The sequence below is a fragment of the Acipenser ruthenus genome, chromosome 9 (genome assembly GCF_902713425.1).
Source record: "Acipenser ruthenus chromosome 9, fAciRut3.2 maternal haplotype, whole genome shotgun sequence".
In the NCBI taxonomy this organism is placed as follows: Eukaryota; Metazoa; Chordata; class Actinopteri; order Acipenseriformes; family Acipenseridae; genus Acipenser; species Acipenser ruthenus.
Genome location: NC_081197.1, coordinates 35776034 through 35800891, shown reverse-complemented (window position 1 = coordinate 35800891; position 24858 = coordinate 35776034). Strand labels below are relative to the sequence as shown.

At 39.5% G+C, this 24858-nt stretch overlaps 1 protein-coding gene across 3 annotated transcripts in view; it reads left to right on the top strand.

Annotated features, from left to right (window-relative positions):
• LOC117405640 (collagen alpha-2(IV) chain-like) overlaps positions 1 to 24858 on the top strand; it is a 101136-nt gene that overhangs the window by 20547 nt on the left and 55731 nt on the right. For all 3 annotated transcript variants that reach the window (XM_034008842.3, XM_034008841.3, XM_059029919.1), the window contains exon 4: positions 6515 to 6595. In XM_034008842.3, coding sequence (XP_033864733.3) covers positions 6515 to 6595 — 81 coding nt within the window. The remainder of the gene's footprint in view (positions 1 to 6514; positions 6596 to 24858) is intronic.

Genomic DNA, 24858 nt, shown 5'->3' with positions numbered 1-24858 from the left:
CTTTTATGCAGGGCTTCATTACATTCAATGAGAGCCAGGTGTACCTCCTCCTGGCTCACTCTCGTGGCATTCTGGGGGATGTAGTCCTTTAACCCCTCCTGGACTACATTTCTCTCCTCCCGCCCCCAGTCTGCCACTATATATATATATATATATATATATATTTTAGCTCAAAGAGCCAGCTGTCCTATATATATATATATATATATATATATATATATATATATATATATACACTACCCAGTCTTTATGAATTTTATTCATAGGTTAATTTGATTACATTTCATTTATATGTCTGACCTATATCACATGGGAGATACTGAAGTAATGAGATACTGAAATTGAAGAAGGAATCTATGAAAAAGACCTAGGAGTTTATGTTGACTCAGAAATGTCTTAATTTTAGACAATGTGGGGAAGCTATAAAAAAGGCCAACAAGATGCTCGGATATATTGTGAGAAGTGTTGAATGTAAATCAAGGGAAGTAATGTTAAAACTTTACAATGCATCAGTAAGACCTCATCTAGAATATGGTGTTCAGTTCTGGTCACCTCGTTACAAAAAGGATATTGCTGCTCTAGAAAGAGTGCAAAGAAGAGCAACCAGAATTATCCCGGGTTTAAAAGGTATGTCGTATGCAGATAGGCTAAAATAATTGAATCTATTCAGTCTTGAACAAACAAGACTACGCGGTGATCTGATTCAAACATTCAAAATCCTAAAAGGTATAGACAATGTCGACCCAGGGGACTTTTTTGACCTGAAAAAAGATACAAGGACCAGGGGTCACAAATGGAGATTAGATAAAGGGGCATTCAGAACAGAAAATAGGAGGCACTTTTTTACACAGAGAATTGTGAGGGTTTGGAACCAACTCCCCAGTAATGTTGTTGAAGCTGACACCCTGGGATCCTTCAATAAGCTGCTTGATGAGATTCTGGGATCAATAAGCTACTAACAACCAAACGAGCAAGATGGGCTGAATGGCCTCCTCTCGTTTGTAAACTTTTTTATGTTCTTATGTTCTTATCTGTATGTTAAATATGAACACATAATAATTGGCTAGTTAATGACCAAGGTAGAATTCTTGACATTAAAAGAGGAAGAAACACATCAGTATAGCTTGAAGCAGTGTCATTTACAGTATTTACAGTCTTTGTATTTCCTCACCGGTGTGCTGTAACTTGTTAGACATAATTATAATGAAAAAACTTTATCCTGTTGGAAAAGGCACATTGTGCAACTGGGTTCATGTACAAAGCTAAGGGCTTCTATGGAATTATGAACTAGACATGGTTAACCACAGTATTTTGTTAAGAAACAGACAAAAACAAAAGAAGTCTTTAAACTTGCTTAAAAGCAGATAAGACAGGAGATTCATGGCTTTTTTTAGTACCCCCCGCATCTGATCTGATCTGATCTTAGCTGTTTAAATACTGGGCCAAAGTTAGTTTAATTAAAGACATCAGAGAGATTAAGGTTTGATGACGAGCACCAGTTGTTCTCAAAAAGGAGAACAGTACTTTCATATCTTTTTGTTTCAGGTGTTATACATTTTTGACAAAATACCCAGATTGAAAATAAATATATTCTTGGCCTATATACAGTATCTAAATTAAAAAGAAAGCCAGTTGAAGCTTTTTGATATAATATGGCTTCTCAGTAGATTAAGAAGTGTAACATTTCCCAAAATAGTATAACCTATAGTTATAAGTATTTAAAATTTTAGCAGCTATATCGACTCACTGTACTCCTGACATCATACATTTTAATGAGTAAAATATATTCTATGCTTCATGAAAAAAATGCAGCCCCATATAAAGGTCTCCCATAGTAAAAGCATATCAAAGTGTAATGAAGCACAGTGAAATCATGGTAAAGCATAGGTAAGTATTGGAAAGCATGGAGAGATATGGTAAAGTATATTAAAAAGTTGTAAACATTTATAAGCACCCCCAGGGTACGGTACAATATTTTATCTTCCATTAAGAACAGTTATTGTGTGGGGTAGGGGTGGCTGTCTGCATTTCTTTTGATACTAGAAAACAGATAACGGACCCGGAAGGGCATTATAATGAATTATATTGTATTTAAAAACAGCGAAGAAAGTTACACAAACTTGAGAAGACTATTTTTTAATTGCTTGTCATCCCTAAAATATTCTTCTTGGGTGTGTGTCACTTTCTCAGAGTTTTTATTTTTTATTTTTTTTAATACCATTAGTATTTTATTAATTAAAATGTGGTTCCAGGTCGTTTCATCTCTGATGGAAAAGGCCGCCAACTTCCTCCATGTACCCTGGAAGGCAAGTTCCGAGCAGCGCAGGTCTGTTTTCAGACCAGCGCAGACTTCGACCCCCCAGCCCTTTCCAGCATTTCCGGACTTCCTGGAGGAGGTAAAATCCTCTTGGCAACACCCGGCCTCAGTGCCCACCGTGACATGCCTCAATGGAAGGCGTGGCGCAGTTCCCGCCAGTAGACTCCACCATATCGACCCTAGTGCAAGCCCACCCAGTAGGAAGCCTGTTCAGAGATCCTGTATGCCCTAACGGGTCAATGCAGGATCACAGAAGCCCACCTTAAAAAGGCTTACGCGGCTGAAGCGCAAGTAGCACGTCTGATGAACACAGGAGGCCTCTTAACGGCCTACTTTGATGGTATGCTGCACTCCGTAACCCTCCCCGAGCCACTAGCTTCAGAGCTACGTGCGGTTTCGGGCACTCTACTACAAATCTCGGGCTTCCAAGGGCAGGCTCTAGGCAGAAGCCTGGCAGGCTTGGTAGTGGCAAGCAGACAGCTCTGGCTGTCCCAAGTGAGGATCCCAGATGCGGACAGGGTCCGACATCGGAACGGAAAGGGAAAATTGTAATGTCGGACCTGGTCCGACATAGGACCGCAAAGGGCTAGGCATCGATGCCCTGGGCACGATGTGCCTTTATACGTTTTCCCGCCTATACCGCGGGAGAGAGAGCGACCGTCCTCCTGGTGGCTCCCAAAAGGCCCAGGAGAACCTGGTTTTCGAACCTCTGCCAGCTGCTGCAAGGCCAGCCCTGGGAGATCCCGCTGCGCATTGGATCTCCTCAGTCAGACGAAAGGCATACTCTGGCACCCAGAACCGGGCAAACTCCAGCTGTGTGTCTGGCCCCTGAACGGGACCATCTGTCCGCCCTAGGGCTCTCAGAGTGAGTGAGTACACTGCAGAACGTGAGGGCTTCTTCCACAAGAGTGTTGTACGCCTATAAGTGGAAATATTTAAAAAACTGGTGCATGGCCCGAGGAGTCGGATAGGAGATTCCCTTTGCCCAGTTTGAGCATTGAGATGTATGTGAATAGAACGAGAGCACTACGTCAGTCTGACCAGCTCTTCGTTTGTCATGGTGAACGGACCCGAGGTCAAGCTCTCTCTAAGCAGCAACTGTCCCATTGGATTGTGGACACGGTTTCGACTGCGTATACTAATGTCTGCCTACCCCCACCTGGGAGGGTGGCCACGCACTCAACCAGAGGTGTGGCTACGTCATGGGCCCTCTTCAGAGGTGCCTCGTTGACCGATATATATACTGCGGCTAGCTGGACTAACCTGCATACGTTTACCAGATTCTTCCGACTTAATGTCATAGATCCCTCTATGACTTTAATAGGCACTAGGGTCCTTGAGGTTGCACGCTCACACCACCAACACTAGATGGCGGTAGACAGATGTCCCTCAGATGCTGTCAGCTCATTCTCCTTCACGACACCTCTGGTATACTTTCCCAAAAGTATTCAATTTGGCGGTCATCTTCGAATTGAAAGGGAACGATAGGTTACATATGTTTTACAGATTTACTGCTCAGTGACTATTTATTACCTTGGTGAGGCGGGACTGAGGACGTCACTCCGCGGAGGGGCCTATCAGCAGCTTTGTTATAAAATGTTCAGCGAATACCTGACAAGCAGGCATAACCCAAAAGTATTCAATTTGGCGGTCATCTTCTCTTTCAGGGGACCGGGGTTACATCTGTAACCTATCATTCCCTTTGTTAAAAGTTTTCAATTCAAACACTCTGTATAGCGTATGAATAATGTTTACAAAAGAATGGCATTTAGAGTAGATTTAGAGTAGTGACTTTTTACATGATTACTTTTGCATTGTGGTGTCTATACAAACCGCAACCAGTGTGAGAAATGTATGCCGCTCAGACGTGTTCTAAATCGCGAATAAACTCACCACTGAGATTATGTCCTTCTCCTTTAGTTACTTTAATCTTACTATATCACAGAAAACATGCCGTTGTTTCATTATACTTAAAAAAAACAGTGCATTGGTTCAATTTGCTTATTATATGTGATACTTTCCAATACATTCATTATGTTGCGTTATGAAGAAACGTATTCAGAATTCACAGCTTTTTAGTTTGACAACTGTCCTGTGGCTATACTATAGTTTCAGACAGTAGTTAAAAGAGAAAAAAAACATACATTCTTTCTAGAGAATTGGCTTTTGTCGGATGGAGGTGTAGAAGAATGAAATGAACCCATCACAAGACAAAAGGGTCTTTTGAGTAAAGAGGAAGGAAATCAATGTGGTCTTTGTGTTTTTAAGAAGCCTATATTGTGACTAAGCAATCATATAAATTCCTCTGATTCTTTGTCTGCCACTTTAAATTAACTAATTCTGAATATAAAATATAACATTGTTTATATCATAGGCAAATTGTAAAATGAAATACTGTCTTACTGTGAAACACAGTGGAATGGATTCTGTTGTGGTGGCATTATGCTGAACAGCATGTAAATATGTGTGCAGCATACATAACATACAGTGTACAGCTATGGACAAAAGTTTTGCATCACCCTCTATATAGAATTAACACAATTTGCTTCATAAAGTCGAATGAAACCTTCTGAATAATGTTACGTTAGCATATTGAATTACATACCTCTTTGTAGTTTTCCATTTACGTAAATTTAAACATGTGACATTTCGAAATCGAACATGAAATAATTCCGGTAGACTTTTGCAACATCATTTTGTAGTTTCTTTGATTACGTGATGTTAAAAAAAAAAAAAAAAAAAAAAAAGTTTCAATCCTAAAATTCTAGGTGATGCAAAACTTTTGGCCATAGCTGTAGAATTAATTCTATTGTGGTGACATGATGCTGAACAGCATATACAGCGTACATTACATAACACAGGGTATACAGATAGCATGGTTCATTACTATAGAGAAATCTGCTATTTTAAAGATGCAGTCTCCATACTAGTTTACAGAATGTACAGTAGAGCCTTCCAAAGAGAAAAAAAGGCTGATTTGTCTGTATTCACTACAACTTTGACATTACAACAGAAACACCATGATACTTTTTTGTTTCCCTGTACTAAAGGACTTTTTTTTCATGTACTTCAATCCCATTCATTCACAGAGAGTTAATTTTGTCTTTTTGTTTTTTGTTTTAAGTGCTAGTAATGTTTCTTACCTCATTAATTTCCTGTTCACATGCTACTCACAAAACCTTATTGCAATTATTAATGACACCTTATTGAGACAAATTGAAGGCCTATCTATGTTGAAAACACTACAGTACTTTTTTGAAACAGCAATATTAGCAGGTGTCTTGTGTACAATTCGTGTATGAGTTTGAAATACCTATTTCCTTTCTAGTCTTGTCATAGGGGTAATTCTGAGAATGAAAGGTGTCATCTCAATGAGGTTATGCTTGTAAAACATTTGAAATAAAGACATAAATAAATGTTCACACTAGCATTTAACTACACACGAACACAAGAAGATGATGAACCCATCCATTTTTCTTAGGACTTTGCATAGTATTTTTGCATTAAAGGTGCAATACAAGCAAATCCACATTCAGACATGCGGCAACTAACACTACAGAGTTAAATCTCATTATATTGAGACTAATTCAATATTCTCTAGGAAGATTTTAATGCCATCTTTAAATTGGTGGTACCAGCTATTTAAATTGGAAGAAGTGACTGTCAGAAAATAAGACACCCAGCTCTGTGAATCTGGCCCAGTGTAGCCTCATTGGTTTCTTAACTGTTTCTTTATGTTAGCAAAAGTGGAAAAACATTGCAACTGTAGTTAATCATCAACTTGCTACTTCAGTGGGGGGCGATTGGGCACATCTTAAATTCGCAACAACTTGTACTTGCTGTGTGTATGGACTTAATTTAAATGGTTAATATAGTTAATAAACTTAAGAGAGTGTGACATAAAGGAGGACAGACTACAATGGCCTAGGAAGTCATCAGGATTAGGTATTATTTTCTGGGGGTTATATTTTTAGTTTAAGACCATTAAAATATGCCTAACTTTCAAGATACATAGAAGTTTGTTTGCTTTCTTATAATGTAATTGTTATCTGTGCTGTGTGATTCATTTGTTTTCAAACTAAAATTTGATTTAGGAAATTTTTGGAAGGTACAAATAAACTACCACAATATTGTGATGCAGGTATTCCATGTTCAGCGTGATGTTGAAGTTTTCTCTTTCCTGCTGTCATTTCGCAGGGTGGGAAGTCCTACACGGGGCCATGTGGAGGCAGAGACTGTAGCAGCGGATGTAAATGTTTTCCAGAAAAGGGTGCTCGGGTAAGTCCTCTTATTCAGTGTTCAAGAGTTATCAGGCAGAACATGCAAAAGCTGCCCAAGTACGGATTGCATGATACTACTACTACGACTAGAGCAATACTATTACCACTACAACCACTACGACTGATACTTCTACTCTTACTACTCAACATTACACAATGAGGCTGTAATTCCTGAATACATTTGTTCTTTCTCCTCATGAATCAACATTGATTTGACATCTGGACATCATTTTGATCTGCTGATTCCTTTTGGTTTATACAGCTGTTGTGCTGACGTGTGTGTGTGTATTATCCACAGCCTACAGGTGTCATGCACCGACTTTCTATTTTACATGGGGTCACATGTTTATACAGATGTAATAATATGATAATGTGCGTAGAACTCAAGTTCAAGGGGTAGAGTAGGTCAAAGCCCCACATGCACTTTAACTGCAGTATAGGACATGTGCTGGTCATGCACATGCACTTTAAATACAGTGCTGGTCATGCACTCATCATGCACATGCACTTTGTGCACTGATAGGTGCTGTAAGAGGGCTGGTCTTTTGTCTGACCTTGAATGCAACTAGTTTACAGGACAGGCATTGTTCAGTAGAAGAGTATTAGTGAAGGCTCTTAAGGATCCTGTTTTTTATTAATAAATTCCATCATATGATGTGTTGAATCATATCAGCATGCCGATAAGTGTATTGTAGTGCTTAGTATTTGTCTATGTGCAAATTCTTCATGAACTCAGTCCATAATTTTATCCATATACTGAACTATAAGGCCGAACATTAAGCAGTTCATGCTGGAACCTTGCCAATTTTTCATTGACTCTGACGGAAATGCCTAATTGTTGCATCAAAGGTTTCCTCCAGCCACCGGTGAAACCAGGAAATTAAAGGGTGGTGTCCTCCTTGACCAGGTTCCGGTAAATAATTGTACCTACAATAGCAGATTTTTTCTCAAGAGGCACAATAAACTGTTGGGGAATCTGGTTCACCCATTACCTCCACTTGGCATTCTGGATGAAACAAAAGGATGTGGTGTTTTTTTCTGGATGAAACAGGAGGATGTGGTGTTCTTTTCTGGTGGATTGTTAATTGCATCAGTCCCAGAAGTGCATGGGAAACTGGCCTTGGTATGACTCTACTGTGTCATAGGTGAGTTATGACATTGGTGCTTTATAAGACACCACTCAGCAGTACAACCACTGTCAAAATACATCAGTGTTGATGGGTAGTGCCAATAACACCTCTTTTGAAAATTATCAAGCAAAAAAGTTATAGGGCAAATGCACTTCACAATCTGAAATGATGTTTGTTTTCATATACAATATACTGTGTATAGTGGGGGTGTAAAACCTGGCAAATAGGTCTAGCTTGTTATCACCCAGTTGTGGTCAATGTTGTAGCATTTGAGTTTTCCAGTCAAGCTTGATGTCCAACAGACACTTTTACATGTGTTCCCTTTCAAATTGAATAGATTCCCAGAACACAGATTCAGAATTGAACTTATGGATTCTGAATACTTGATTGACATGCCTGGAACTGACAATTTTGGAATTACTATTGGTGTCGGCCTGCATGTAAAAGTATGATTACTTACATATAGAAACAAAAACTTGCTCTGCCTGAAGCATATTACTATTACTACTATATTACAATATACATTTGTTTGGCATGACTTGAAATCATGTTATACTTATGTATGTATTGGTTTTATTTTTAATATTTCTAGCTTATGTTTCAGATACTGTGGCAAAGTGCCCCGCCCCTGTGTGCATTTGTGTGTTCTGTGTATGTATGTATGCGTGCGTGTGTTAATGTTGGTGTATAGTCATTGGTACACGGGATATAAACGGGTCTGTGTTTCACGTGTATTTAAAAAGTGTAGATTTGTATTTAGGCACGAGGAGAGCACAAATCACTTCACGTGCTGGTTAAATGTAATATGTGAGCACGGGGTTGCACAGAATTAATTCACGTGCTGGGATTCAAGTGAATAATTAATTAGTAATTGAATCCCAGCACAATAGTATATATAGACGCACATTTCTTGTACTCAGGGTTAGGTGTTCGGTGAGTGGAGAACGGGATTGGAGACGGAGGTAAATGTTAGGAAAAAGAATAATAAGAAGAGTTAACGTGTTTTCACTCACCGTGTTTGTTCGTCTGTCTGTCCTGCACCGTCTGTTTAGTGTTTAGTAGTTTTGTATGTCTGTTTATTTTGGCGCAAGTGCCGTGTCCTGTTTTGTATTCCATTGTTCAAACCTTTTATTTTCTGTGCTGTTTTATTAAATGCTGAGCGAAACCATTCGCTCAGCTCCACCAAAACCCCAAGTCTCTGTCTGTTTACTCCCTGCTTCTGGTCTGACGCCACCCACTCCGGCCGTCTTTGTGACACGTGGTGTCCTGCGTGGGATCGACAGCGCCTCCAGGACTCAGGCCAGAGCAGGAACCGCAGTTTGGATTTAAAAAAAAAAAAAATGGCAGAAGACGCCATCAAAATGCGGGACTGGATGCTGGAAAATGCTGGGCTGGAGGCCCAGTCTATCCCAGTAGTCGTCCAGTTCCTGGAGTTTATGGACAGAGAGCGATGGGAGGCATATGCGAGGGAGCAGACCGTAAGCACCTGGGAGGAAGGTGTGGGGTTGGTCCTCAGCTACCTGGAGGCAGTTATAAGTGGAACAGCAGCCCAGGTAGCAGGTCCACCAGCAGAGGAAGAATGCCTGCTGTCCCCGTCTCCACCAGCAGAGGAAGAATGTCTGCTGTCCCCGTCTCCACCAGCAGAGGAAGAATGCCTGCTGGTTTTGCCTCCACAGCCCAAGCGGGAGGAGCCTGAGCGTCCACAGCCCAAGCGGGAGGAGCCCGAACGTCCTACGCCTAAGTGGGAGGAGCCCGAACGTCCTACGCCTGAGTGGGAGGAGCCCGAACGTCCTACGCCTGAGTGGGAGGAGCCCGAACGTCCTACGCCTGAGTGGGGGGAGCCCGAACGTCCACAGCCCAAAAGGGAGGAGTCGGTGCGTCCACAGCCCAACAGGGAGGAGTCGGTGCGTCCACAGCCCAACAGGGAGGAGTCGGTGCGTCCACAGCCCAACAGGGAGGAGTCGGGGCGTCCACAGCCCAAAAGGGAGGAGTCGGTGCGTCCACAGCCCGAAGAGAGGGAAGTCGGGGCTTCCACAGCCCTAGGACCCAAGCTGCCAGCAGAGGGTGAATGCCTGCTGGTTCCACCTCCACCGCAGTGGGAGGACTGCTTGCCCCTCCCACCTCCACCAGCAGAGGGTGAATACCTGCTGGTTCCACCTTCACCGCAGTGGGAGGACTGCTGGCCCCTCCCACCTCCACCAGCAGAGGGTGAATACCTGCTGGTTCCACCACCGCCAGGAGCAGAGGAGCTGGAGCTGCCTCTGCCTCCACCACTGCCAGGAGCAGAGGAGCTGGAGCTGCCTCTTCCTCCACCACCACCAGGAGCAGAGGAGCTGGAGCTGCCTCTGCCTCCGCCACCTACATCGGCAGGAGCAGAGCAGCCGGAGCTGCCTCTGCCTCCGCCACCTACACCGGCAGGAGCAAAGGAGCAGGAGCTGCCTCTGCCACTTCCAGGAGCAGAGGAGCAGGAGCTGCCTCTGCCACTTCCAGGAGCAGAGGAGCTGCCTCTGCCTCTGCCACTGCCAGAAGCAGAACAGCAGGAGCTGTCTCTGCTTCCCATACCTCCACCACGGGGAGTACGGTGGCCGGAGCCCCAGAAAGGGGAGCTGTCGGCCACGAAGAAGGGGGAGGAGGTCTGGAGACCTGCTCCCACTGCAGCAGTTTCGCTGCCGGAGATCGTGGGGGAGGTCCGGAGACCTGCTCCCACTGCAGCAGTTTCGCTGCCGGAGATCGTGGGGGAGGTCCGGAGACCTGCTCCCACTGCAGCAGTTTCGCTGCCGGAGATCGTGGGGGAGGTCCGGAGACCTGCTCCCACTGCAGCTTCTTCGCTGCCGGCAGTACTGTGGTCGGAGCCCCACCAAAGGGAGCTACCGGCTACAAAGAAGGGGGACGAGGTCTGGAGACCACTTTCCCCAGCAGCAGTTTCGCTGCAGGAGTTCTTGTGGCCGGAGCCCCACAGGAGGGAGCTGCCGGCTACGAAGAAGGGGGAGGTCGGGGGACCACCTGCCCCCGCAGCTTTTTCGCTGCAGGACGGGACCAACAGGCTGTCAGCCGTGCCACTACCGGCAGGGGTGCTGACAGCATGGCCAGCCATGGGCCCACTGAAGCCTCCCTTCCCAGCCCGAGACTTTGTCCTGGACTGCTGGATTTTTAAGGGGGGAGGTGGCCGTTGAGGCCATGTGTGCTGCGCACAAGGGGGGGTATATGTGGCAAAGTGCCCCGCCCCTGTGTGCATTTGTGTGTTCTGTGTATGTATGTATGCGTGCGTGTGTTAATGTTGGTGTATAGTCATTGGTACACGGGATATAAACGGGTCTGTGTTTCACGTGTATTTAAAAAGTGTAGATTTGTATTTAGGCACGAGGAGAGCACAAATCACTTCACGTGCTGGTTAAATGTAATATGTGAGCACGGGGTTGCACAGAATTAATTCACGTGCTGGGATTCAAGTGAATAATTAATTAGTAATTGAATCCCAGCACAATAGTATATATAGACGCACATTTCTTGCACTCAGGGTTAGGTGTTCGGTGAGTGGAGAACGGGATTGGAGACGGAGGTAAATGTTAGGAAAAAGAATAATAAGAAGAGTTAACGTGTTTTCACTCACCGTGTTTGTTCGTCTGTCTGTCCTGCACCGTCTGTTTAGTGTTTAGTAGTTTTGTATGTCTGTTTATTTTGGCGCAAGTGCCGTGTCCTGTTTTGTATTCCATTGTTCAAACCTTTTATTTTCTGTGCTGTTTTATTAAATGCTGAGCGAAACCATTCGCTCAGCTCCACCAAAACCCCAAGTCTCTGTCTGTTTACTCCCTGCTTCTGGTCTGACGCCACCCACTCCGGCCGTCTTTGTGACAGATACACATCGTAAATCACGTGTTTTTTGTACGGAATCCAACACCACATCCTTCCTATATCTCCTGTTTAAAGGATCTGTAAATGACTCAAGAAGAAAAAAATCTTTAACAGATGACTGTTTCTAGTTTGTATTCCCTGATTTGAAGCATCTCTGTGATGTCGGAATATCTGGATTACATTTGCTTGAAGATAAAAAGCTATGCATGTGTGTAATGTTTATGATTTTTGTAAACAAGAATATTTGAAATACAATATATTTAGTAATGGTTTCTACAGTGCTTACGTTCAAAGTATTGAGTATATAAACAGGCTGATTCCTTAAGCTCGTATAAATCTTTCCGCTGTATTGTTAATGAATTCAGTTATTTATAGATCTGATGCACCTTCAGGACTACATGGGTTTCCTCTTGTTATACTGAATTAGGAATTCTAGTAAAACAAATATATTCTGTAGAAACTCGTAAAGGATCTATTAAGATAAGATATAATCTTTCTGTTAAGAAAAGAGTTGATTGTGCAGGTTTTTCTTTTGTATAGGAATACTAAAGCAAAGTCAATTACTACAGGTAAAGACATTGGTTACAGGCCAAAGGATTTATATAATAATAATAATAATAATAATAATAATAATAATAATAATAATAATAATAATAATAATAATAATATCTTTATTTACAGTGCCTTGCGAAAGTATTCGGCCCCCTTGAACTTTGCGACCTTTTGCCACATTTCAGGCTTCAAACATAAAGATATGAAACTGTAATTTTTTGTGAAGAATCAACAACAAGTGGGACACAATCATGAAGTGGAACAAAATTTATTGGATATTTCAAACTTTTTTAACAAATAAAAAACTGAAAAATTGGGCGTGCAAAATTATTCAGCCCCTTTACTTTCAGTGCAGCAAACTCTCTCCAGAAGTTCAGTGAGGATCTCTGAATGATCCAATGTTGACCTAAATGACTAATGATGATAAATAGAATCCACCTGTGTGTAATCAAGTCTCCGTATAAATGCACCTGCACTGTGATAGTCTCAGAGGTCCGTTTAAAGCGCAGAGAGCATCATGAAGAACAAGGAACACACCAGGCAGGTCCGAGATACTGTTGTGGAGAAGTTTAAAGCCGGATTTGGATACAAAAAGATTTCCCAAGCTTTAAACATCCCAAGGAGCACTGTGCAAGCGATAATATTGAAATGGAAGGAGTATCAGACCACTGCAAATCTACCAAGACCTGGCCGTCCCTCTAAACTTTCAGCTCATACAAGGAGAAGACTGATCAGAGATGCAGCCAAGAGGCCCATGATCACTCTGGATGAACTGCAGAGATCTACAGCTGAGGTGGGAGACTCTGTCCATAGGACAACAATCAGTCGTATACTGGACAAATCTGGCCTTTATGGAAGAGTGGCAAGAAGAAAGCCATTTCTTAAAGATATCCATAAAAAGTGTCGTTTACAGTTTGCCACAAGCCACCTGGGAGACACACCAAACATGTGGAAGAAGGTGCTCTGGTCAGATGAAACCAAAATCGAACTTTTTGGCAACAATGCAAAACGTTATGTTTGGCGTAAAAGCAACACAGCTCACCACCCTGAACACACCATCCCCACTGTCAAACATGGTGGTGGCAGCATCATGGTTTGGGCCTGCTTTTCTTCAGCGGGGACAGGGAAGATGGTTAAAATTGATGGGAAGATGGATGGAGCCAAATACAGGACCATTCTGGAAGAAAACCTGATGGAGTCTGCAAAAGACCTGAGACTGGGACGGAGATTTGTCTTCCAACAAGACAATGATCCAAAACATAAAGCAAAATCTACAATGGAATGGTTCACAAATAAACATATCCAGGTGTTAGAATGGCCAAGTCAAAGTCCAGACCTGAATCCAATCGAGAATCTGTGGAAAGAACTGAAAACTGCTGTTCACAAATGCTCTCCATCCAACCTCACTGAGCTCGAGCTGTTTTGCAAGGAGGAATGGGAAAAAATTTCAGTCTCTCGATGTGCAAAACTGATAGAGACATACCCCAAGCGACTTACAGCTGTAATCGCAGCAAAAGGTGGTGCTACAAAGTATTAACTTAAGGGGGCAGAATAATTTTGCACGCCCAATTTTTTAGTTTTTTATTTGTTAAAAAAGTTTGAAATATCCAATAAATTTCGTTCCACTTCATGATTGTGTCCCACTTGTTGTTGATTCTTCACAAAAAATTACAGTTTCATATCTTTATGTTTGAAGCCTGAAATGTGGCAAAAGGTCGCAAAGTTCAAGGGGGCCGAATACTTTCGCAAGGCACTGTATATAGTGCAATTCATGTGCAATACAGCTCAAAGCGCTGTACAAGCAGAATAAAACACAGAAACAAAAAAAGTACAATTATTAAAAGCAGAAGTAACAACAAAACTCAAACTAAAACATATTAATATTAAGAAAAAGCAATATTATAAAAATATGTTTTTAATTGAGATTTAATCGAGGGTGAATCTCTAATAAAAGACAGTATAGAGTTCCAGAGTGTGGGAGCATTAAAACAGAAAGCGGCCTCGCCCATCCTTTTACGATTCACCCTCGGAATACACAGGAGGCCAGCATCAGCAGATGCCAACACAGGAGTAATGTGAGCCTTTTTTTTTGTTCTCGTTAGCATTCTAGCAGCTGTATTTTGCACAAGCTGCAGGCGTGATAGAGCATGTAAAAGGGAACATCCAGACATTGTGTATTTTTTTTTCTGCAGCTTGCTTTAAATAACACTTTTGGCCTTTTTTATTATTACTATATGTTTTTGTTTTGTGTGATTCATTTTTTAAATAATAGAATATACTGTATGAACAAAACAACAACTAAACAAGAAATGCAAAATATAATCTTACTCACATCCTATTTAGTTTCTCAAGATAGTCTGGGCTTTAGTCACAAAGCAATCAGTGCAGTGTTAGTGAAGCCCACAAGTTATTAGTGCAGCAACAGAGTTTAACATTCTCAGTAGGAAGGAAACCCTTGCTCCTACTGGACACATATAAAGTTTATCGAAGCTCTAGGATTTTATTTTTGAGAGTGACACAAGGAATAACTAAATGTGAGTTTGAATGACAGTAGTTACCTCAGAGTTCAGGAAGGTCCTGCCCCACCACCCTACCATTTCCCTGTTTTGTGCACAGTGACATTGCCTCGATAACAGCTTGAAACAACGTCCAACGGCAGGAAATACATTTATAGCTTTACTTTTAGTCCTGAATAAGATATCAAATTGGCATTCATGACTGTATTGAGTCCTGGCAACACATTTTTTTTTTGTTTTTTTTAAAGAATTATATTGCAATAGTTTTCTCAATATAGTGTTGAGAATTGGAAAGATATGACATTAAATTTAACTGTTGGCCTTTCACTCTAAAAGATAAGCTACTACTCTAAAAGAGAAAAAAGATCACAAGAATTGTTATATAGTTTATACAGCTGTCTTCAATTAAAATGAATGTCCCACATCATTGGTTACTGCCATTTATAGTCTACTGCTTTTTCAGACCTTCATGCGGACACTCTGTCCTCCCACTGAATTTGCAGAAGGTGGTAATGGTGAGGGCTGCTGTGTGTTATGCAGTGTGGAATGTGGCAGCAAAATCAATCAAAAAGGGTTCATGGACAATTTACCAAGAGTCATTGTGAAGTAGCAGGTTCAGAAACTCTGTGTGGCTTTTAGAATATATATGTTTAGTAAGGCTGTGCTCCTCATCATTTCAGACCCAACCCTAACACAACACTGTCTGTCAGGGATCTAAAAGTCCAGGTCTCAATGTAATAGAATGCCATGTACCTGTAGGGTGGTTTGAAGAACTCTTAGGATGTGAAAAGGAATGTTATCGACTCCTTTCAAACGCACACACACATTTCTATACAGTATGTGATAACGATCGCGTGAATTTAGAATTCAATTAAACAATTGTCCCTATTGAGTTCCCTATTTTATAAAAAAAAAAAAAAAAAAAAAAAAAAACAGGAAATCATTTGGCATTATTGGGTTAGTATGTGCACCATATCCTGCTCTTGTCAATGCCCAGAGGGACATGATTTGTATTTTGTTCAAGGGAAGGGGAAAAATAATAAATGACGGTAAATACCAGTGGACTAAGAATGAATTAGGGTGAATTCCAGTGTATACCAGTGAGATGGGAACAAACTTGGGGGAGATTTTTTGTTTTCATAGATACAAAACGGTGTGTTCTAGTGCATTTCAGCATCAACAACTGACCAAAGTAGTTTTACTCCGTTAAGGAGACACCAGGACAGCTGTTGTGAAAGAAAACAGATAACACAAGTATAAAAAATATACATTTTATGTAACATGTTTAAACAACAAGACAATACGTGCTACCTAAATTGCAAACAAGACAAGCACGTTTTATCCATGTTTATTACATTTTATTTTTATTGTTTGCATATCAAATAGGCCTGTGGCTTTGCAAGCTTTTTAGTTACTATGTTTTTGGTTAGTTTTTTTTTTTTTTTTTTTTTTTTTTTTTTCCTAGTCAGCAGCTGTTGCTCCAGTTCAGTTTTAATTGATCCTTTGTAAATCAAGTATATTAAAACATAGTAAACCTGGTAAAATGGTTCAGGTAACTTTACTATGGTTGTTTAAAAGGAAACAAATATCTCAGTTGACTTTGGGTCAAAATGGTCTGTTTCAAGATTGGCGGGTTTGTCACGAGCATATCTGTTCAAATGTCATGAGTATTGTACCACTCCATGATAGTCATTTCCTTTTTCTTTTCATTTCACCAAGTGCAGAAAGGTTTTCCAATCCATCGCAACAGAAAATAAAAAAAGAAAAAAGAATAAAAGATCACTCTGTGACATCTTTATGGGACACAGTCAGTTAAGCGAGTGGCCTTTGTGGGTCACACAGGAAATGAGATGCGTTTTGATCCTTCTAGTCAGTAACCTCTCTTTTTTCTTCCTTGTATAGAAGGATCAAACTTCAATCGTGTCAAGTTGTTCATTATCTAAGAAAATTGTAACTTTTTTCTCAGCCAATGGATTTTTTAAAAATATATTGCTAATTAGCCTGCATGTCTAATCATATTCTACAATTACAAATATATTCATGCAGTTGTTTTTTTTTGCTTTTTTTTTTTTTTAAAACACTGAAATGTGGTGTTGAAGAGCTGGAAACAACAATCAAAGAGGTTACTAATCACATCACCAAGCTATTTGACAGCGACCAGCTGGCACATACCATGACAAAATGTGCGAGCCAATGACCCTGCAACCACACTTAAAAGAGCAGCTATTACATTCAGAAAAGCCATCAGGACAAATGATGGGTAAAGCAAAACACAGCACTAATGAAAACAAATGACTCTTCACTGTTTAAAACCAAGCTGGGGTTTAGTGACTAGAAACTGCAGCATCTGGTTACATAGTTGAAACCAGCTCCTTCACTGACAACAAAGCTGCAAATTATTGTACATGTTTAAAGCAAACTGCTATCTTTAGGTTTATATAGCAAGTGAAACATTGGTCAGACTTAATAAATGCTATGTAATTACACTGAACCATGGAGTGTAATTACAGTATTTGTTCACAACATGTATAATTCATTTCAAAATACATAATTTGTTAAAACATAATATTGCAATATCGTTATGTTTAATGTAAGGACTTTCTCATTATAAAGACAGGTGCAGGTTTTTGGGGTTTTTTTGCAGCCAGATATATTCTTTACATATTACCTAAAAAGCACTACTAATATCACAAAAACAAACAAGAAATAAAAATCAATCACGTTTTATTACTGCTTGATTAGTATTGCTGCCTCCCACACATGGTAATCTGTGACTCTGTGGACGATTGCTTACTTATATACCAAGGAGGAGACCAGATATTTGTAGACAGACATTTAGGGTTATCAATTGATCAATTGATTTTTTACTTCATTCGAGCCTCTGAATTAAAAGTCATGGTTGTTTATTTGTGGTTACGTAACTTGAATTAAAAGTCATGGTTGTTTATTTGTGGTTTCGTAACTCCATTGGGTGTGTTTCTCCTTTCTGAAAAGAATTGTGCTAATAATGAACTGTAGTAAATAGCTTTGAGAATTGAGCCCATTGGAATATGTTGCTTTTCATCCTGTAGATCTACCGATCACCCAGCTGCGCACTGGCAGTGTGCACAGAGGCTGGGAAACGAGGGCTTCCATTCAGCAAGATTACAAGCAAATAAAGGTTTTATCAAAACAATACATTTTAATAGCAAGCTGTCTTGAATCACTACAGTGCAGCACAGAAAGGGGAGTCAGCACTACTTTGTGTTGAAAGGTTAGGTGCCAGCGTACTCAGTGTCAAACACTGGGACAATGCAGAATGCCAAACACCCAGAATAAATGGTTTTGCCAGATGGGTGTGTTTATATCAGAATCTCACAGACACATGGCAACAACAACAATACCAAGTTATTTAGCTGAGATGAGTACCACAAACCTAAAACACACACATTGATATGGATCTTTTAGACGTTCTATGGTTTTTTAAATAAACTAATTATTTTGTAAAGCCTGAAAGCCTTTCATTGATAAACATTTTTAATACGCTCATTAGAACCTGAATAAGTATAACAAATTGCCTTTGGCTTGCAGAATTTGTGTTTCCTTTAAAAACAATGTCCTACTGTACATTTACAGTGTTAACCAATCGTTCTAAGTTGCTAAACATTTGATATATTTATTAAATCATGTTATTGCATGGGTTTAGTTAATGTTGCATGGTTCTATTCTTAATTAGACTTACTGGACTGACTTTTCTTGAAATAATTCTAAAAATAGTCATTTCGTTGCAAATTCAGTAGTGACACTATTTTTATGGTATGGAGAAGAATCATCCCTGTGGATTTTACTAAGAATAATCTATGGGAAACAGCCATCGAAAGTTGTCGTCATGATTTCCAAATTGCATGTCTTGCCCTTTGCAGATTTAAAAAAAAAATACTTATAGGGAATAAAGGAACAAAGACATGTGTCCATCTGCATCTGTAGTTGCCTGTAGTTGAGTCAAGGTACTGCAAAAAGAAGACAGATTTAAACAAACAGTAAAACAAGAGAGCATTGTACATGAAGATAGTTGATCACTGATCCATCTAAGTGGCAAATAAGATGTGCTATATGGAACTGCAAAAAAATGAAACAGTGAAACACAACTCAATGATCTACTGTATGTAAGAAGACAAGCAGTAAAAAGAGGATTTCTTGAAATATTTTTGGGGATAGGAAAGAATATGATGAATTACTGGTCCTATTCACAAAGGTTTAACTTGGGACTTAAATAAATATTGTGTTTTAAAGGCTGTTTTGACAAATGAAATACAGTTTGGCATACAATAACCGATTCCAACAATATGATGACAATCTAACTATTTTATTCATAAAAAAGGTCAAATTACCAAGGAAGTGCAAGACCATCTGAAAGGAAGTGCAAGACCATCTGAAAGGAAGTGCAAGACCATCTGAAAGCAAACAGTGATCTCTTTAACCTAGTATTTAAGATGAAACCATGTATTTAAGATGAAAATGCATTTTGCTAAAAACATGTGTTTCTGTCAAAACTGCCTATTTGAGATCTACAGTATATAATGAACAGATTTGTATCGCAGGGAACATGTATTGAATTATTTTGTTAGCTACAATCACTTAAACATACAACAGCCAAACAACATTACTTTATCTCCATTTCAACAACTTCCTGTTTCAACTTGACAGTAAGTCATACAGTTTGTGGTAGCCTGAATAGCAATGACATCCCTGTCTGACTACGTCTTTCTAGTCTCTTCCTTTCTTTAGTGCTTTTCTACAGTATTGTTGTGTGATATTTACATGTTAGTTTTGTGTGTATTACATACATTAAAATGTGATAGTTTAGTAAATGGTTCTTATGTTGTCAGGCTGCTTTTGTGGCCTGGAAATACAATTCAGCTCCAAACTACTGATATGGCTCAGAAAGTGTTGTTGTTGTTGTTGTTTGTTTGTTTGAATCCTAATTTAAATACACGGATATTGAGTTAGCAGAGCTGTTATTGATATTTAAAGATAAAAACTGAAGCATTAGTGAAGATTCCTTTTATTACATTTTGGGTCTTGGCACTGTGTAAGAAGTTCTGAGATTGTCTGTTCAAGATTTGGTTACAGAAGTTATATTAAGCGCTTACATTTTGTAAAATGTTACTTTATGTGTTTCAATTCATGTGCTAATTTATGGTATGTGTACATGTCATAACATTAGCATAGAAACCGATTTAGGATTTGTAATTTTTGCAACAATATTCCCAAGTATATTTACCTCCTACAGCAGAATTTATTTTGCGATGTCTCCACTGTATCCTGTACAAATATTAGAAGCACATAACAACCTTTGGCTTGCTCTACTTTCTGTTTTGTTCAGAAAGGAAAGGCCTGTCGGTAACAATAAGTGAGTTGTCTGACCTGTCCACTTGTACCCCATATTAATCATTTGGACTTTTGGCACTAGACTTGGGATTACCCTTACACACATTGATTTGTTATTTTTTTCTCTGTGTGGTGTCATCAGTAAATTATTTTGAATGTGTTTCTTTTTTCGTAATACAGTACATGTAGGAGCAATTGTTTTGTTTGTCTTTTCAAGATAGAAAGCTCAGTCACATTGAACAGATTTTCGAAAGGCTGAAGGTTAATGGTGGTAGTCAGGTACAAGGACCACACTGCATCTGACTCACCATCTTGAAGGAGACTGCAAAGACCTGTGAATGTTTATCATACCAGTAGAAGAGTGTTGAGAAACAGTCGTCAGTTTAAAACTCCCAACAGCATTTCCCTGCTATAGCCCCACTATTTAGAACCTCTGTAGGACAGAGATGAAAAGCTTTAATACACACAACTGTACCCTTACAAACCCCAGCAGAGCAAGTACTTGATGTTGAAGTTCTAGATAATCTTAAATATGAACAAACTTGCTCTTGCTCTGACTAAGTACTATATATACTGGTCAAGCATGTTTGATACGTTGGTGCAGAAAACTGCAGCTCATCATTGTGCCTGCCATTAATGCCACTTACTTACAAGCTGGATTACTCAAGATAACATGTATGTGCATTGATGGCTTTTATTATTATTATAAAAAATAAAAAAATCAAGGTGATTTTGTGACCAGTATTCTCTCCTATCCTTCTGCAATTTCTTTTAATATTTTTCTTATATAGATTTTCCACTTTTGACTTTTTTCTTACCTATAAGACCTGCTGTAACTAGCACCATTCACACTTCTGGAAGGCTAATGTCTAATAAGTGCAAAATTAGCTTGCACACTTTCCTCCTAGTGGGACCATTAAGAGATCATTTACCACTTGGGGTGGAGTCCGTGCCACCCAGTGATATTAGTATATGTTTCTTTTAGAATTTCTAGAAGGTAATAAAGCCCATCGAGGCCAGGGTGTCATTTCCAGTGGTGTCCTAAACAAAATAAAATTCTTTGCAGAAAAATATTTTACTTTAAATCACAGATTGAGTAGACATCAACCGTACCTACATGAAGTGGTGGAGTGTTCTAAAGTTGTGGAGTCATGTGACAGATAGCTTTTTGACCAAAGTGGGTTTGAAAATGTGGCTCTTGGGAGGAACAGGCTTTACTCTCTCCCATTTTTGTTTTGTTGTTTTTTTTTTTTTCTCCCCCCCTGATAAAGCATGTGTGCCCATTTGAGATTACGAGTTTCTCTCTCTCTCTCTCTCTCTCTCTCTCTCTCTCTCTCTCTCTCTCTCTCTCTCTCTCTGTCTCTCTCTGGGTTTTACACAGGAGAATGGATCAAACTATATAATTTATTTATTTATTTATTTATTTCTTAGCAGACGCCCTTATCCAGGGCGACTTACAGTCGTAAACAAAAATACATTTCAAGATTACTATATTACTATAATAATAGTGAAATTGTGCTAAAGCTGGGTAGATGCACAGTTTAAGCATAGTACACTACAAAATTACAATGCAGATTTACTGCAGTTAGGTGTATCAACTGTATGGAAAATCAGTGACTTGTTTTTTTAATGTATAGGTCTTATGGGTTTGGGTTGTCAAATACAGTATACAGAGTGTAAAATACTTTATATCCACTTGTTCAAAAAATGTTGTGCCTGTGACAAGTGTGAGTAGTGTGGTACACAAAGTGAATATCCAGACACTATTATACTCCGAAAAACGTCTGTGTTTTATTACCTTTGACCATTGTTCCATAGTCCAATGTCTGTGTTCTTGTGGATGTTATAGCCTTTTAGTCTTGTTCCCCTTTCTTAACAGAGGTATTACTGCAACACATCCTTTAAGTCCTGATTTTAAGAGTGACCGTACTGTTGATCTGATGAACAATTACACCTTTGCCTTCTACCAGTTCTGTTGTCAATTCAACACTTGTCTTCAAGTATTGCTCATCCTTGTTAGACAACTTTTTGGGTCTTCCAGTCCTGGGTTTGTCAATTACAGATGATGCTTCTCTGTACTTGATGATTATGCTTCGGATACTACACCTTGAAAATCGAGTGATGCAAGCTGTTTCACTCAATGTTTTTCCTTCTTTATACAAGTCAAGGTTGTTATAATAGTAGAAAACACTAGTGGAGGCTTTGAGTAAATTGTTGATGCTCATAATGCATCAGAGTAGAAAAATGCAACATGTCTAATTTTTGCACAGCAGGATATATATATATATATATATATGTGTGTGTGTATTTATATGCATGTATATATATATACACACACACACACACATATATATATATATATATATATATATATATATATATATATATATATATATATATATATATATATATAATAAATACTGCAATATTTTGACTTACTGGTAAATTTGGAATACAACTTTGTCTTGGAGTGTTTCATGGAGAGAGACGAGTTGCATGTCCAGGGCTGCTGTGTGGTCGTGTTGTGGAGCTAAAAGGCTAAATTCTGCTTCTGTTCAGTCTGTTGTCTGTAACTGAAATCAGCTCTTAGAACAATTTGCATGATTGAATATTAGGAGTGAAGAACCGCTTCGGTTACAATGCGCAACATCTTGGCTGCAATCTTATAGTTTTTTGGCAACACAGAAGGCCCGGGTGTTTTTAATCAAATCTACAGTTTTAAACCAGAATAAGCGGAGCTGGACAAGATAGGAAGTATTTAGGCTCCAACTTTATGATAAAAAGTGAGCAATTTACTTTTTATAGGGGGACATAAGTTGGCTAATTGGCATCATCTAATAGTAACTACCTGTATGGTAGATTCCAAAGGTGAAACTCCATTGTTTTGAGTATAGAAATGTCCGTGCTGGTCTGAACATTTAGCTCTCGCAAGCGGAGTCTCCAGTAGAAATGTAGGAATGTGCTGTCACTCAGTAGTTGGGGCAGGTTTAAAGTATTCAGAATGAATCAATGATAGATGCAAGTCAGGAAGGCGAGACATTGCCGAGCAGCACTGGGAAATGTATTTATTGTTATTTTTGTAGTAAGTTTTATTTTTTAATGGGAAAAAGGTAAAGTCACCGTGAATTGATTAACCATTTCCACAATTTGTCCACCGATTTCATTTTTTTTGTATCGGGGGTGTTTTAGTGGGTTTTATCAGTTAAAACCGAAAATCAGAAGCCCTAACTATATTCAATACAGCATGCAACCAATAAATATGTTTCTGCATAGTTCTTCAGTTCGGTAAGCTGCATGGTGGTTTCAGTTTGCACAGCTGCAATGAACAGTAGAGTGGGTGTACTGTGAGAGAAGGAAGAGTTGGCTGTTGACATCACATCGTGTAAGAAAATATGTAACCTTTAACTCATGCAGGGGGAAAAAATCCAGTTTTGCAGTCTGTAGGGATGGGAATACATTACAGTTTGTAATCAAATTTGTAATTAGACCTTACCTATCATATTTTCTACTGTAATAATCATATCAATCAAAATATCCTACATCCAACCCTAACCCTTGCCCAATCTATAAGGCTAACCCTTGCTTCAACCCTTACTGTAGCTCCAACCCTAATCTTCACCCTAACCCTAACCCTAACTTCAATTTAAGCTACATCCCTAACCCTACCCCTAACTAAGCCTACCTCCAGCCCTAACACTAGCTTCAGCCTTAACATTAGCCACATCCCTAACCCTAACCCTACCTCCAACCCTCACCCTAGCTTCAACCTTAACGCTAGCTACATCCCTAACCCTAGCTTCAGCTATCCCTGGATGCTTTTCCAACGCAGGATTCAAACCACTGTTGCATGATTCAGTGGTGCCAACTCCCCAGTAATGTTGTTGAAGCTGACACCCTGGGATCCTTCAAGAAGCTGCTTGATGAGATTCTGGGATCAATAAGCTACTAACAACCAAACGAGCAAGATGGGCTGAATGGCCTCCTCTCGTTTGTAAACTTTCTTATGTTCTTATGTTCTTATTAGGGAAGCCTTTGGGGACCCCGGATTTTCTTAATTTCTCATAAAGTAAATAATTCCCAAATGTTACAAAATTTGAAAGAGGCTTATTACAGATATAGAGAATATGGCCTTTTTATTAACGTTTTTAAAAAGGTAATTTTAAACCATCTATAAAGGATCCATTCCTTGCCAAACAGGTAAAATTTGCAAACAGTAATTCAAACCATACCATACAGATTATATATATATATATATATATATATATATATATATATATATATATATAACACAGCTGGAAACCTTTAGATCATGGATATGCATTTGTTTAGATATAGAGCTGTCTTTATGTTTTGACCCTCATTCCTAGTCAATGAGATAACTAGCAGGTGCAATGTTTAAGCAATCTCAGGAAAACAATTCTCGTTTATTGTAAAACTGCTCATGGTTTAGGACATCGATTTGACTAGCCTGTAGAAGATAGCCAATGCCGATAAACTTTAGACCCATGCTACAGGGATGTATATGAACAACGTGAGTGTGCTTTTCACTGAATATGCACGCAAGCACACAAACGGGTTTGGTTGACCTGTTGTTACAGCTCAATGGATTTGTAATTACTTTGCTGCTGGTTTTAGTTTAGCTGAAGGATGATTGTAGGTTATTGGAGATGGAAACATCTACACAAACACCCAACCTTGTAACTGAACAAGGGGAATTCAAAGACTGATTTTAAATTAAAAGGTTTAATATCGCTGCCTGTCAATGGAGCATCACTAAATGTTTTGCATGACTTGTGGGGTTTCTGCAAATTACTATTTAGGAAAAAAAATAAAATATTTTT